The sequence below is a fragment of the Triturus cristatus genome, chromosome 4_1 (genome assembly GCF_964204655.1).
Source record: "Triturus cristatus chromosome 4_1, aTriCri1.1, whole genome shotgun sequence".
Lineage (NCBI taxonomy): Eukaryota > Metazoa > Chordata > Amphibia > Caudata > Salamandridae > Triturus > Triturus cristatus.
Genome location: NC_140585.1, coordinates 232,987,477 through 233,000,204, shown reverse-complemented (window position 1 = coordinate 233,000,204; position 12,728 = coordinate 232,987,477). Strand labels below are relative to the sequence as shown.

Genomic DNA, 12,728 nt, shown 5'->3' with positions numbered 1-12,728 from the left:
GCATGGCTTGGCAGTTCGGGCTGGACTGCTCCCATGAGGCACAGGGTCAGACTGATTTGCATATGGCCATGTCTGAACTGGGGTGGCAGAGTGGGCTAAAGAACGTGATGGATCAAACCCAGATCTGTTGACTGGGTGTGAGTGTTTGATTGGTTCTGATGCTCCGTCCATCACCATCCCCTTTTGTACCGCTTTGTTCGCCATAAGTTGGCAGGGTATGCTCAGACGTGAGTCCCTTGCTCACTTTGCCACTGGATTCAAGCAAGCCTGGCTGAAGACGGCTGAAATGCCAGAAACCGGTCCTAGGAAGCTTGTTTCCGGTCCAGGGAAGGCATGGCTTGGCAGTTCGGGCTGGACTGTTTCATGAGGCACAGGGTCAGACTGATTTGCATATGGCCATGTCTGAACTGGGGTGGCAGAGTGGGCTAAAGAACGGTGATGGATCAAACCCAGATCTGTTGACTGGGTGTGAGTGTTTGATTGGTTCTGATGCTCCGTCCATCACCACCCTCTTTTGTACCGTTTTGTTCGCCATAAGTTGGCAGGGTATGCTCAGACGCGAGTCCCTTGCTCACTTTGCCACTGGATTCAAGCAAGCCTGGCTGAAGACGGCTGAAATGCCAGAAACCGGTCCTAGGAAGCTTGTTTCCGGTCCAGGGAAGGCATGGCTTGGCAGTTCGGGCTGGACTGTTCCCATGAGGCACAGGGTCAGACTGATTTGCATATGGCCATGTCTGAACTGGGGTGGCAGAGTGGGCTAAAGAACGGTGATGGATCAAACCCAGATCTGTTGACTGGATGTGAGTGTTTGATTGGTTCTGATGCTCCGTCCATCACCACCCCCTTTTGTACCGCTTTGTTCGCCATAAGTTGGCAGGGTATGCTCAGACGTGAGTCCCTTGCTCACTTTGCCACTGGATTCAAGCAAGCCTGGCTGAAGACGGCTGAAATGCCAGAAACCGGTCCTAGGAAGCTTGTTTCCGGTCCAGGGAAGGCATGGCTTGGCAGTTCGGGCTGGACTGTTCCCATGAGGCACAGGGTCAGACTGATTTGCATATGGCCATGTCTGAACTGGGGTGGCAGAGTGGGCTAAAGAACGGTGATGGATCAAACCCAGATCTGTTGACTGGGTGTGAGTGTTTGATTGGTTCTGATGCTCCGTCCATCACCACCCCCTTTTGTACCGCTTTGTTCACCATAAGTTGGCAGGGTATGCTCAGACGTGAGTCCCTTGCTCACTTTGCCACTGGATTCAAGCAAGCCTGGCTGAAGACGGCTGAAATGCCAGAAACCGGTCCTAGGAAGCTTGTTTCCGGTCCAGGGAAGGCATGGCTTGGCAGTTCGGGCTGGACTGTTCCCATGAGGCACAGGGTCCGACTGATTTGCATATGGCCATGTCTGAACTGGGGTGGCAGAGTGGGCTAAAGAACGGTGATGGATCAAACCCAGATCTGTTGACTGGGTGTGAGTGTTTGATTGGTTCTGATGCTCCGTCCATCACCACCCCTTTTTGTACCGCTTTGTTCGCCATAAGTTGGCAGGGTATGCTCAGACGTGAGTCCCTTGCTCACTTTGCCACTGGATTCAAGCAAGCCTGGCTGAAGACGGCTGAAATGCCAGAAACCGGTCCTAGGAAGCTTGTTTCCGGTCCAAGGAAGGCATGGCTTGGCAGTTCGGGCTGGAGTGTTCCCATGAGGCACAGGGTCAGACTGATTTGCATATGGCCATGTCTGAACTGGGGTGGCAGAGTGGGCTAAAGAACGGTGATGGATCAAACCCAGATCTGTTGACTGGGTGTGAGTGTTTGATTGGTTCTGATGCTCCTGCCATCACCACCCCCTTTTGTACCGCTTTGTTCGCCATAAGTTGGCAGGGTATGCTCAGACGTGAGTCCCTTGCTCACTTTGCCACTGGATTCAAGCAAGCCTGGCTGAAGACGGCTGAAATGCCAGAAACCGGTCCTAGGAAGCTTGGTTCCGGTCCAGGGAAGGCATGGCTTGGCAGTTCGGGCTGGACTGTTCCCATGAGGCACAGGGTCAGACTGATTTGCATATGGCCATGTCTGAACTGGGGTGGCAGAGTGGGCTAAAGAACGGTGATGGATCAAACCCAGATCTGTTGACTGGGTGTGAGTGTTTAATTGGTTCTGATGCTCCGTCCATCACCACCCCCTTTTGTACCGCTTTGTTCGCCATTAGTTGGCAGGGTATGCTCAGTCGTGAGTCCCTTGCTCACTTTGCCACTGGATTCAAGCAAGCCTGGCTGAAGACGGCTGAAATGCCAGAAACCGGTCCTAGGAAGCTTGTTTCCGGTCCAGGGAAGGCATGGCTTGGCAGTTCGGGCTGGACTGCTCCCATGAGGCACAGGGTCAGACTGATTTGCATATGGCCATGTCTGAACTGGGGTGGCAGAGTGGGCTAAAGAACGTGATGGATCAAACCCAGATCTGTTGACTGGGTGTGAGTGTTTGATTGGTTCTGATGCTCCGTCCATCACCATCCCCTTTTGTACCGCTTTGTTCGCCATAAGTTGGCAGGGTATGCTCAGACGTGAGTCCCTTGCTCACTTTGCCACTGGATTCAAGCAAGCCTGGCTGAAGACGGCTGAAATGCCAGAAACCGGTCCTAGGAAGCTTGTTTCCGGTCCAGGGAAGGCATGGCTTGGCAGTTCGGGCTGGACTGTTCCCATGAGGCACAGGGTCAGACTGATTTGCATATGGCCATGTCTGAACTGGGGTGGCAGAGTGGGCTAAAGAACGGTGATGGATCAAACCCAGATCTGTTGACTGGGTGTGAGTGTTTGATTGGTTCTGATGCTCCGTCCATCACCACCCTCTTTTGTACCGTTTTGTTCGCCATAAGTTGGCAGGGTATGCTCAGACGTGAGTCCCTTGCTCACTTTGCCACTGGATTCAAGCAAGCCTGGCTGAAGAAGGCTGAAATGCCAAAAACCGGTCCTAGGAAGCTTGTTTCCGGTCCAGGGAAGGCATGGCTTGGCAGTTCGGGCTGGACTGTTCCCATGAGGCACAGGGTCAGACTGATTTGCATATGGCCATGTCTGAACTGGGGTGGCAGAGTGGGCTAAAGAACGGTGATGGATCAAACCCAGATCTGTTGACTGGGTGTGAGTGTTTGATTGGTTCTGATGCTCCGTCCATCACCACCCCCTTTTGTACCGCTTTGTTCGCCATAAGTTGGCAGGGTATGCTCAGACGTGAGTCCCTTGCTCACTTTGCCACTGGATTCAAGCAAGCCTGGCTGAAGACGGCTGAAATGCCAGAAACCGGTCCTAGGAAGCTTGTTTCCGGTCCAGGGAAGGCATGGCTTGGCAGTTCGGGCTGGACTGTTCCCATGAGGCACAGGGTCAGACTGATTTGCATATGGCCATGTCTGAACTGGGGTGGCAGAGTGGGCTAAAGAACGGTGATGGATCAAACCCAGATCTGTTGACTGGGTGTGAGTGTTTGATTGGTTCTGATGCTCCGTCCATCACCACCCTCTTTTGTACCGTTTTGTTCGCCATAAGTTGGCAGGGTATGCTCAGACGTGAGTCCCTTGCTCACTTTGCCACTGGATTCAAGCAAGCCTGGCTGAAGAAGGCTGAAATGCCAAAAACCGGTCCTAGGAAGCTTGTTTCCGGTCCAGGGAAGGCATGGCTTGGCAGTTTGGGCTGGACTGTTCCCATGAGGCACAGGGTCAGACTGATTTGCATATGGCCATGTCTGAACTGGGGTGGCAGAGTGGGCTAAAGAACGGTGATGGATCAAACCCAGATCTGTTGACTGGGTGTGAGTGTTTGATTGGTTCTGATGCTCCGTCCATCACCACCCCCTTTTGTACCGCTTTGTTCACCATAAGTTGGCAGGGTATGCTCAGACGTGAGTCCCTTGCTCACTTTGCCACTGGATTCAAGCAAGCCTGGCTGAAGACGGCTGAAATGCCAGAAACCGGTCCTAGGAAGCTTGTTTCCGGTCCAGGGAAGGCATGGCTTGGCAGTTCGGGCTGGACTGTTCCCATGAGGCACAGGGTCCGACTGATTTGCATATGGCCATGTCTGAACTGGGGTGGCAGAGTGGGCTAAAGAACGGTGATGGATCAAACACAGATCTGTTGACTGGGTGTGAGTGTTTGATTGGTTCTGATGCTCCGTCCATCACCACCCCCTTTTGTACCGCTTTGTTCGCCATAAGTTGGCAGGGTATGCTCAGACGTGAGTCCCTTGCTCACTTTGCCACTGGATTCAAGCAAGCCTGGCTGAAGACGGCTGAAATGCCAGAAACCGGTCCTAGGAAGCTTGTTTCCGGTCCAGGGAAGGCATGGCTTGGCAGTTCGGGCTGGAGTGTTCCCATGAGGCACAGGGTCAGACTGATTTGCATATGGCCATGTCTGAACTGGGGTGGCAGAGTGGGCTAAAGAACGGTGATGGATCAAACCCAGATCTGTTGACTGGGTGTGAGTGTTTGATTGGTTCTGATGCTCCTGCCATCACCACCCCCTTTTGTACCGCTTTGTTCGCCATAAGTTGGCAGGGTATGCTCAGACGTGAGTCCCTTGCTCACTTTGCCACTGGATTCAAGCAAGCCTGGCTGAAGACGGCTGAAATGCCAGAAACCGGTCCTAGGAAGCTTGGTTCCGGTCCAGGGAAGGCATGGCTTGGCAGTTCGGGCTGGACTGCTCCCATGAGGCACAGGGTCAGACTGATTTGCATATGGCCATGTCTGAACTGGGGTGGCAGAGTGGGCTAAAGAACGTGATGGATCAAACCCAGATCTGTTGACTGGGTGTGAGTGTTTGATTGGTTCTGATGCTCCGTCCATCACCATCCCCTTTTGTACCGCTTTGTTCGCCATAAATTGGCAGGGTATGCTCAGACGTGAGTCCCTTGCTCACTTTGCCACTGGATTCAAGCAAGCCTGGCTGAAGACGGCTGAAATGCCAGAAACCGGTCCTAGGAAGCTTGTTTCCGGTCCAGGGAAGGCATGGCTTGGCAGTTCGGGCTGGACTGTTCCCATGAGGCACAGGGTCAGACTGATTTGCATATGGCCATGTCTGAACTGGGGTGGCAGAGTGGGCTAAAGAACGGTGATGGATCAAACCCAGATCTGTTGACTGGGTGTGAGTGTTTGATTGGTTCTGATGCTCCGTCCATCACCACCCTCTTTTGTACCGTTTTGTTCGCCATAAGTTGGCAGGGTATGCTCAGACGTGAGTCCCTTGCTCACTTTGCCACTGGATTCAAGCAAGCCTGGCTGAAGAAGGCTGAAATGCCAGAAACCGGTCCTAGGAAGCTTGTTTCCGGTCCAGGGAAGGCATGGCTTGGCAGTTCGGGCTGGACTGTTCCCATGAGGCACAGGGTCAGACTGATTTGCATATGGCCATGTCTGAACTGGGGTGGCAGAGTGGGCTAAAGAACGGTGATGGATCAAACCCAGATCTGTTGACTGGGTGTGAGTGTTTGATTGGTTCTGATGCTCCGTCCATCACCACCCCCTTTTGTACCGCTTTGTTCGCCATAAGTTGGCAGGGTATGCTCAGACGCGAGTCCCTTGCTCACTTTGCCACTGGATTCAAGCAAGCCTGGCTGAAGACGGCTGAAATGCCAGAAACCGGTCCTAGGAAGCTTGTTTCCGGTCCAGGGAAGGCATGGCTTGGCAGTTCGGGCTGGACTGTTCCCATGAGGCACAGGGTCAGACTGATTTGCATATGGCCATGTCTGAACTGGGGTGGCAGAGTGGGCTAAAGAACGGTGATGGATCAAACCCAGATCTGTTGACTGGGTGTGAGTGTTTGATTGGTTCTGATGCTCCGTCCATCACCACCCCCTTTTGTACCGCTTTGTTCGCCATAAGTTGGCAGGGTATGCTCAGACGTGAGTCCCTTGCTCACTTTGCCACTGGATTCAAGCAAGCCTGGCTGAAGACGGCTGAAATGCCAGAAACCGGTCCTAGGAAGCTTGTTACCGGTCCAGGGAAGGCATGGCTTGGCAGTTCGGGCTGGACTGTTCCCATGAGGCACAGGGTCAGACTGATTTGCATATGGCCATGTCTGAACTGGGGTGGCAGAGTGGGCTAAAGAACGTGATGGATCAAACCCAGATCTGTTGACTGGGTGTGAGTGTTTGATTGGTTCTGATGCTCCGTCCATCACCACCCCCTTTTGTACCGCTTTGTTCACCATAAGTTGGCAGGGTATGCTCAGACGTGAGTCCCTTGCTCACTTTGCCACTGGATTCAAGCAAGCCTGGCTGAAGACGGCTGAAATGCCAGAAACCGGTCCTAGGAAGCTTGTTTCCGGTCCAGGGAAGGCATGGCTTGGCAGTTCGGGCTGGACTGTTCCCATGAGGCACAGGGTCCGACTGATTTGCATATGGCCATGTCTGAACTGGGGTGGCAGAGTGGGCTAAAGAACGGTGATGGATCAAACCCAGATCTGTTGACTGGGTGTGAGTGTTTGATTGGTTCTGATGCTCCGTCCATCACCACCCCCTTTTGTACCGCTTTGTTCGCCATAAGTTGGCAGGGTATGCTCAGACGTGAGTCCCTTGCTCACTTTGCCACTGGATTCAAGCAAGCCTGGCTGAAGACGGCTGAAATGCTAGAAACCGGTCCTAGGAAGCTTGTTTCCGGTCCAGGGAAGGCATGGCTTGGCAGTTCGGGCTGGAGTGTTCCCATGAGGCACAGGGTCAGACTGATTTGCATATGGCCATGTCTGAACTGGGGTGGCAGAGTGGGCTAAAGAACGGTGATGGATCAAACCCAGATCTGTTGACTGGGTGTGAGTGTTTGATTGGTTCTGATGCTCCTGCCATCACCACCCCCTTTTGTACCGCTTTGTTCGCCATAAGTTTACAGGGTATGCTCAGACGTGAGTCCCTTGCTCACTTTGCCACTGGATTCAAGCAAGCCTGGCTGAAGACGGCTGAAATGCCAGAAACCGGTCCTAGGAAGCTTGGTTCCGGTCCAGGGAAGGCATGGCTTGGCAGTTCGGGCTGGACTGTTCCCATGAGGCACAGGGTCAGACTGATTTGCATATGGCCATGTCTGAACTGGGGTGGCAGAGTGGGCTAAAGAACGGTGATGGATCAAACCTAGATCTGTTGACTGGTTGTGAGTGTTTGATTGGTTCTGATGCTCCGTCCATCACCACCCCCTTTTGTACCGCTTTGTTCGCCATAAGTTGGCAGGGTATGCTCAGACGTGAGTCCCTTGCTCACTTTGCCACTGGATTCAAGCAAGCCTGGCTGAAGACGGCTGAAATGCCAGAAACCGGTCCTAGGAAGCTTGTTACCTGTCCAGGGAAGGCATGGCTTGGCAGTTCGGGCTGGACTGTTCCCATGAGGCACAGGGTCAGACTGATTTGCATATGGCCATGTCTGAACTGGGGTGGCTCAAACCCAGATCTGTTGACTGGGTGTGAGTGTTTGATTGGTTCTGATGCTCCGTCCATCACCACCCCCTTTTGTACCGCTTTGTTCGCCATAAGTTGGCAGGGTATGCTCAGACGTGAGTCCCTTGCTCACTTTGCCCCTGGATTCAAGCAAGCCTGGCTGAAGACGGCTGAAATGCCAGAAACCGGTCCTAGGAAGCTTGTTTCCGGTCCAGGGAAGGCATGGCTTGGCAGTTCGGGCTGGACTGTTCCCATGAGGCACAGGGTCAGACTGATTTGCATATGGCCATGTCTGAACTGGGGTGGCAGAGTGGGCTAAAGAACGGTGATGGATAAAACCCAGATCTGTTGACTGGGTGTGAGTGTTTGATTGGTTCTGATGCTCCGTCCATCACCACCCCCTTTTGTACCGCTTTGTTCGCCATAAGTTGGCAGGGTATGCTCAGACGTGAGTCCCTTGCTCACTTTGCCACTGGATTCAAGCAAGCCTGGCTGAAGACGGCTGAAATGCCAGAAACCGGTCCTAGGAAGCTTGGGCCCGATTCACAGAACTAACTTAAGACAAAATCCTAAACTTACTTCCATTTTGGTATTCACAGAAGGCACTTACTCATTTTGGTATTCACAGAAGGCACTTACTCATTTCGGTATTCACAGAAGTTAGGAGTCCTAACTTTAGGACTCCTAAATGCCTTCTGTGAATACCGAAAGCCTTAAAATTAGTATTTTTCTCAGTTTAGTAGTAGTATAGTTAGGACTCCTAACTTTAGGACTCCTAAATGCCTTCTGTGAATACCGAAAGTCTTAAAATAAGGATTTTTCTCAATTTAGTAGTCCTAAAGTTAGGACTCCTAACTTTAGGACTCCTAAATGCCTTCTGTGACTCCCGAAAGCCTTAAAATTAGTATTTTTCTCAGTTTAGAAGTAGTATAGTTAGGACTCCTAACTTTAGGACCCCTAAATGCCTTCTGTGAATACCGAAAGTCTTAAAATAAGGATTTTTCTCAATTTAGTAGTCCTAAAGTTAGGACTCCTAACTTTAGGACTCCTAAATGCCTTCTGTGTGTCACGAAAGCCTTAAAATTAGTATTTTTCTCAGTTTAGTAGAAGTATAGTTAGGACTCCTAACTTTAGGACTCCTAAATGCCTTCTGTGAATACCGAAAGTCTTAAAATAAGGATTTTTCTAAATTTAGTAGTCCTAAAGTTAGGACTCCTAACTTTAGGACTGACTCCTAAATGCCTTCTGTGACTCCTGAAAGCCTTAAAATTAGGATTTTTCTCAGTTTAGTAGTCGTAAAGTTAGAAGTCCTAACTTTAGGACTCCTAAACTGAGAAAAATCCTAATTTTAAGACTTTCGGTATTCACAGAAGGCATTTAGGAGTCCTAAAGTTAGGACTCCTAACTTCTGTGAATACCGAAGTGAGTAAGTGTCTTCTGTGAATACCAAAATGAGTAAGTGCCTTTTGTGAATACGAAAATGGTAGTAAGTTTAGGATTTTGTCTTAAGTTAGTTCTGTGAATCGGGCCCCTTGTTTCCGGTCCAGGGAAGGCATGGCTTGGCAGTTCGGGCTGGACTGTTCCCATGAGGCACAGGGTCAGACTGATTTGCATATGGCCATGTCTGAACTGGGGTGGCAGAGTGGGCTAAAGAACGGTGATGGATCAAACCCAGATCTGTTGACTGGGTGTGAGTGTTTGATTGGTTCTGATGCTCCGTCCATCACCACCCCCTTTTGTACCGCTTTGTTCGCCATAAGTTGGCAGGGTATGCTCAGACGTGAGTCCCTTGCTCACTTTGCCACTGGATTCAAGCAAGCCTGGCTGAAGACGGCTGAAATGCCAGAAACCGGTCCTAGGAAGCTTGTTTCCGGTCCAGGGAAGGCATGGCTTGGCAGTTCGGGCTGGACTGTTCCCATGAGGCACATGGTCAGACTGATTTGCATATGGCCATGTCTGAACTGGGGTGGCAGAGTGGGCTAAAGAATGGTGATGGATCAAACCCAGATCTGTTGACTGGGTGTGAGTGTTTGATTGGTTCTGATGCTCCGTCCATCACCACCCCCTTTTGTACCGCTGTGAAGAAGGGAGAGGGCAGAACGGGCAAAATCCTCACCCGCGTGGAGCCCCACTCACCTGGGACTCCCGTGTCGTCTCCTGCTCTCCCGGGTTGTTCTCAGAGGACCTCAGAGACTCCGGGGTGACGGGCAGTGCGGGGGAGTCTCCGGGGCTTCAACGAGCCGCGCGTCTTCGGGGGGAGGCGGGGTAGGCTCCCGCCCTCCTGCTTCCGGTTCCTGTTGTCCCGGAGGCCCGCCCCCGGCCGGCCTGACTTCCTGGGCTTCCCCGTCCGCGGCGGTGATTCTCCGGCCGTCAGAGGGGTAGGCTCCCTTGTAAGCAAAACAAATAAGCGGGGTGGGCACCCGCCAACGAAATAAACAAATAAGCGGGGTGGGCACCCGCCAACGAATCTCGGCAATGCGGGGTGGGCACCCGCTTCAAATCTCGGCCCGAGAGGGGGAATCCCTACGCTGGGGATTCCCTCGTTAAGGAGAGCCGTTAGGTGCCGCGGAGGCGACACAGGGCACCGTCACCAGCCCTCGTTGCAGCAGCGCTCCCAGGGGTAACAGCCAAAACTCCAGGCAAGGTCTCGGAAAAAGTCTTCAAAAGCAGGGGGCTAGGACTGGGCCCAGGGGCCAGCTCACAGGGCCCTCCAGCAGAGAGGCAGTCCCCAGTGGCGGTCTCTCCTGGCGGCCAGCAGCAGCAGGCCCCCCCCAAGTTGGATCAGCAAGAGAACAGTTTCTGTGGGGACACAGCCCCATTTTTATACAGTAAAACCCTTTGTCTCAGGGTGCAGGGAAGGGGCGAACCAGTTACAACTGGTTCCTGAGCACTTTGTTTTGCTCAGCCCCTCTCCCTATTCAGAGTGCAGGCCAGGGTCATCAGTCGCACCACAGGGGGTGGAGCCAGCATTGTGTGGGGAAAACCCAGCCCTATTCAGGACCCAGGTGTACTCCTCCCACCCATCTAGCTGCTGATCTCCCCATTCACCACTGGGTGACTCATCCTGACTCTGGGGATTCCCTAGCCCGTCACATGACCTCCACCAGCCAATCGCTAGACAAGGCACACATTTCACACTGCACACAGAAGTGCCCACTTCTAGAAGTGGCACTTCCACACTAGGTACATGCACGCCACACACATCATCGCGCAGCATTTCATCACACGAGTCCGTACATACCAAACTCACACCTGCACTCCCCACGCATCAGGAACTACCAGGGACACATACATTCCCCCATGCATTCCTATGGGAGGGCAGGCCAACCTCACTACACGCACGCACTTTACCCTGGGACACAGTGGTAAAAGTGCGCAGAAGTCAAAAATTACTACACCAAGTCACAATAAAAAGCAAAAAGTTTAGGGGTGAACCTGCCAGAAGGGCCAAGTCCAACAATGCCGGATTGTTGGAAATACCCAGAAGGGCCACTCACAGCTTTTGTTGGCATCTCAAGTGTTGGACAAGATGATTCCTCCTCATTCGCCTGAGGAACAGGTTCTGTTGCAGGATCCTACACTCTTACAGCATCCTTAAATGGCCCCATTGTAGATACCGCCACTACATGTGGGATATTTCTTGCTCCATTCAAGATAAGCAAGCCCCTTCCTCCAGCAAAAGAAACTAGATATTTACAGTAGTAACTCTTAGGATTTGGAGATTCTGGATGACAAGAAGGGAATGCAGGGCATTTTTTTTAGAACCCTACGGCATTACTTTAAAAACAACAAGCACAGGTAATGACTTTTATATAGCGTGAACTTGACCCGAAAGTATCGGGTATCAAAGAGCTGTACATGAGCATCAGTTGCGTTACACTTTTGTTAGGCACAGGGAGATTAAGTGATCTGCCCAGAATCACAGGATGTTGAGCATCGTTGCCGAGACTCGATACTCGTTCTACCTAGCCCCTGGCCACATCCTCTCCCCCACTTGTTATCCCAGAAGTAATTGGATTAGGAATAGGGAGCTTTTCCTAAATTTGGAGATGAGCCATACTAGCTGAAGTAAAATGATGGCAGATTTCCATAATATCTCCTATTAGAGTGCCAACATGCTTATCTATCAAAAAATCTGTTGCAGTAAACACTTCATCTGAATCCGAACTATTTAGGGAATCAATAGAGGAAAAAGGAAAAATTAGGAAACAGCCCGTGGTCCCAGAAGACACTCAGATGTAGTTGCCTGTTATTCAGTACTGAAATTCATAGAGTCTGGGTGAGGCAATAAAATCAATACCAATTCATGCCTGAAGAGTGAGCATTACCTATAATTATTGCAACACCTGTCCAGGGTCAATGACAGAACTGCCTATGCTCTTTAATAAGGTTCATGCACCCCTAGAAGCAGCAGGTAGAACAAAAACCCACATGAAGGGGATTGTCAGGAAGAAAGTATTACAAGAAAGGTTGAAGAGAGGAACATGGGTCAGTTAGAAAAAAGTAGAGGGATGAAAGGATCAGTAGATTTGACTTTTTTAGAGCCATTAGTCTGAATGAACTTCACTGTCACCAGGTACCTGAGCAGATGTTTTCTTGTACTTTGCTGCAATCTTCTTGATCCTAGGGTCATCCAGGAGGACTGGATCTTCAGGTTTGGCCCTAGTACAGGTAGTAGGAGAAGAAGTAGTGACATTTAGAAAGGGCAGGATACGTAGCTCCTACGGTGTTCACACCACAGGTATGTTTTTATTTTCCATAGTGCTCGATTTTTTAGATTTATAAATAAAGCATAAAGTGAGACAGGAAGAATGGAATGGAGTAAGGGAGAACTAGACACGGATTGTTGAAGGCACAGTTGCAGAAATGGGCTTTTGGGCATATCTAAGGAAATTTCAACAAAGTTTTCAGCAATGTAGAACTAAATAATGAAATAAAGTTTAATTGTTTGGAACATGTCTCAAATATGCATTAATGGGGATTATTCACAGAGCTGCTGAAACAATACACCAAAGTAACAACCTATATAAAATAATGGTGCCCCATATTTTATAGTTCTGTTCCATGTGGCACACTGATGAATAATATCATGCTGTGCTGCTTAACATCACATTGAGCTGCACAGTATTGCATATCCCAACACTGGGCATTGCATAGAATGACACAGGGCAGTGCAGCAGTCGATGCTGGAACTTTAACTGGCTGAAGGTAGATGTGTAAAAAGGAGCAATGGCGACTGTCAAAGAGTCTTGAAACTCCACGTGTGCAACAAGTTTTGCTGTGCACCTCCCTGATTACGCCCACCCTGCAAGCTATTGTGCTTGACTCTAGTGTTTTCCAAGC

At 50.9% G+C, this 12,728-nt stretch overlaps 1 protein-coding gene across 1 annotated transcript in view; it reads right to left on the bottom strand.

Moving 5' to 3' along the window:
* Positions 1–12,728, bottom strand: part of LOC146854174 (aldo-keto reductase family 1 member B1-like) — a 280,183-nt gene that overhangs the window by 90,913 nt on the left and 176,542 nt on the right. Inside the window, exon 7 of the mRNA XM_085651946.1 lies at positions 11,966–12,047. Coding sequence (XP_085508072.1) covers positions 11,966–12,047 — 82 coding nt within the window. The remainder of the gene's footprint in view (positions 1–11,965; positions 12,048–12,728) is intronic.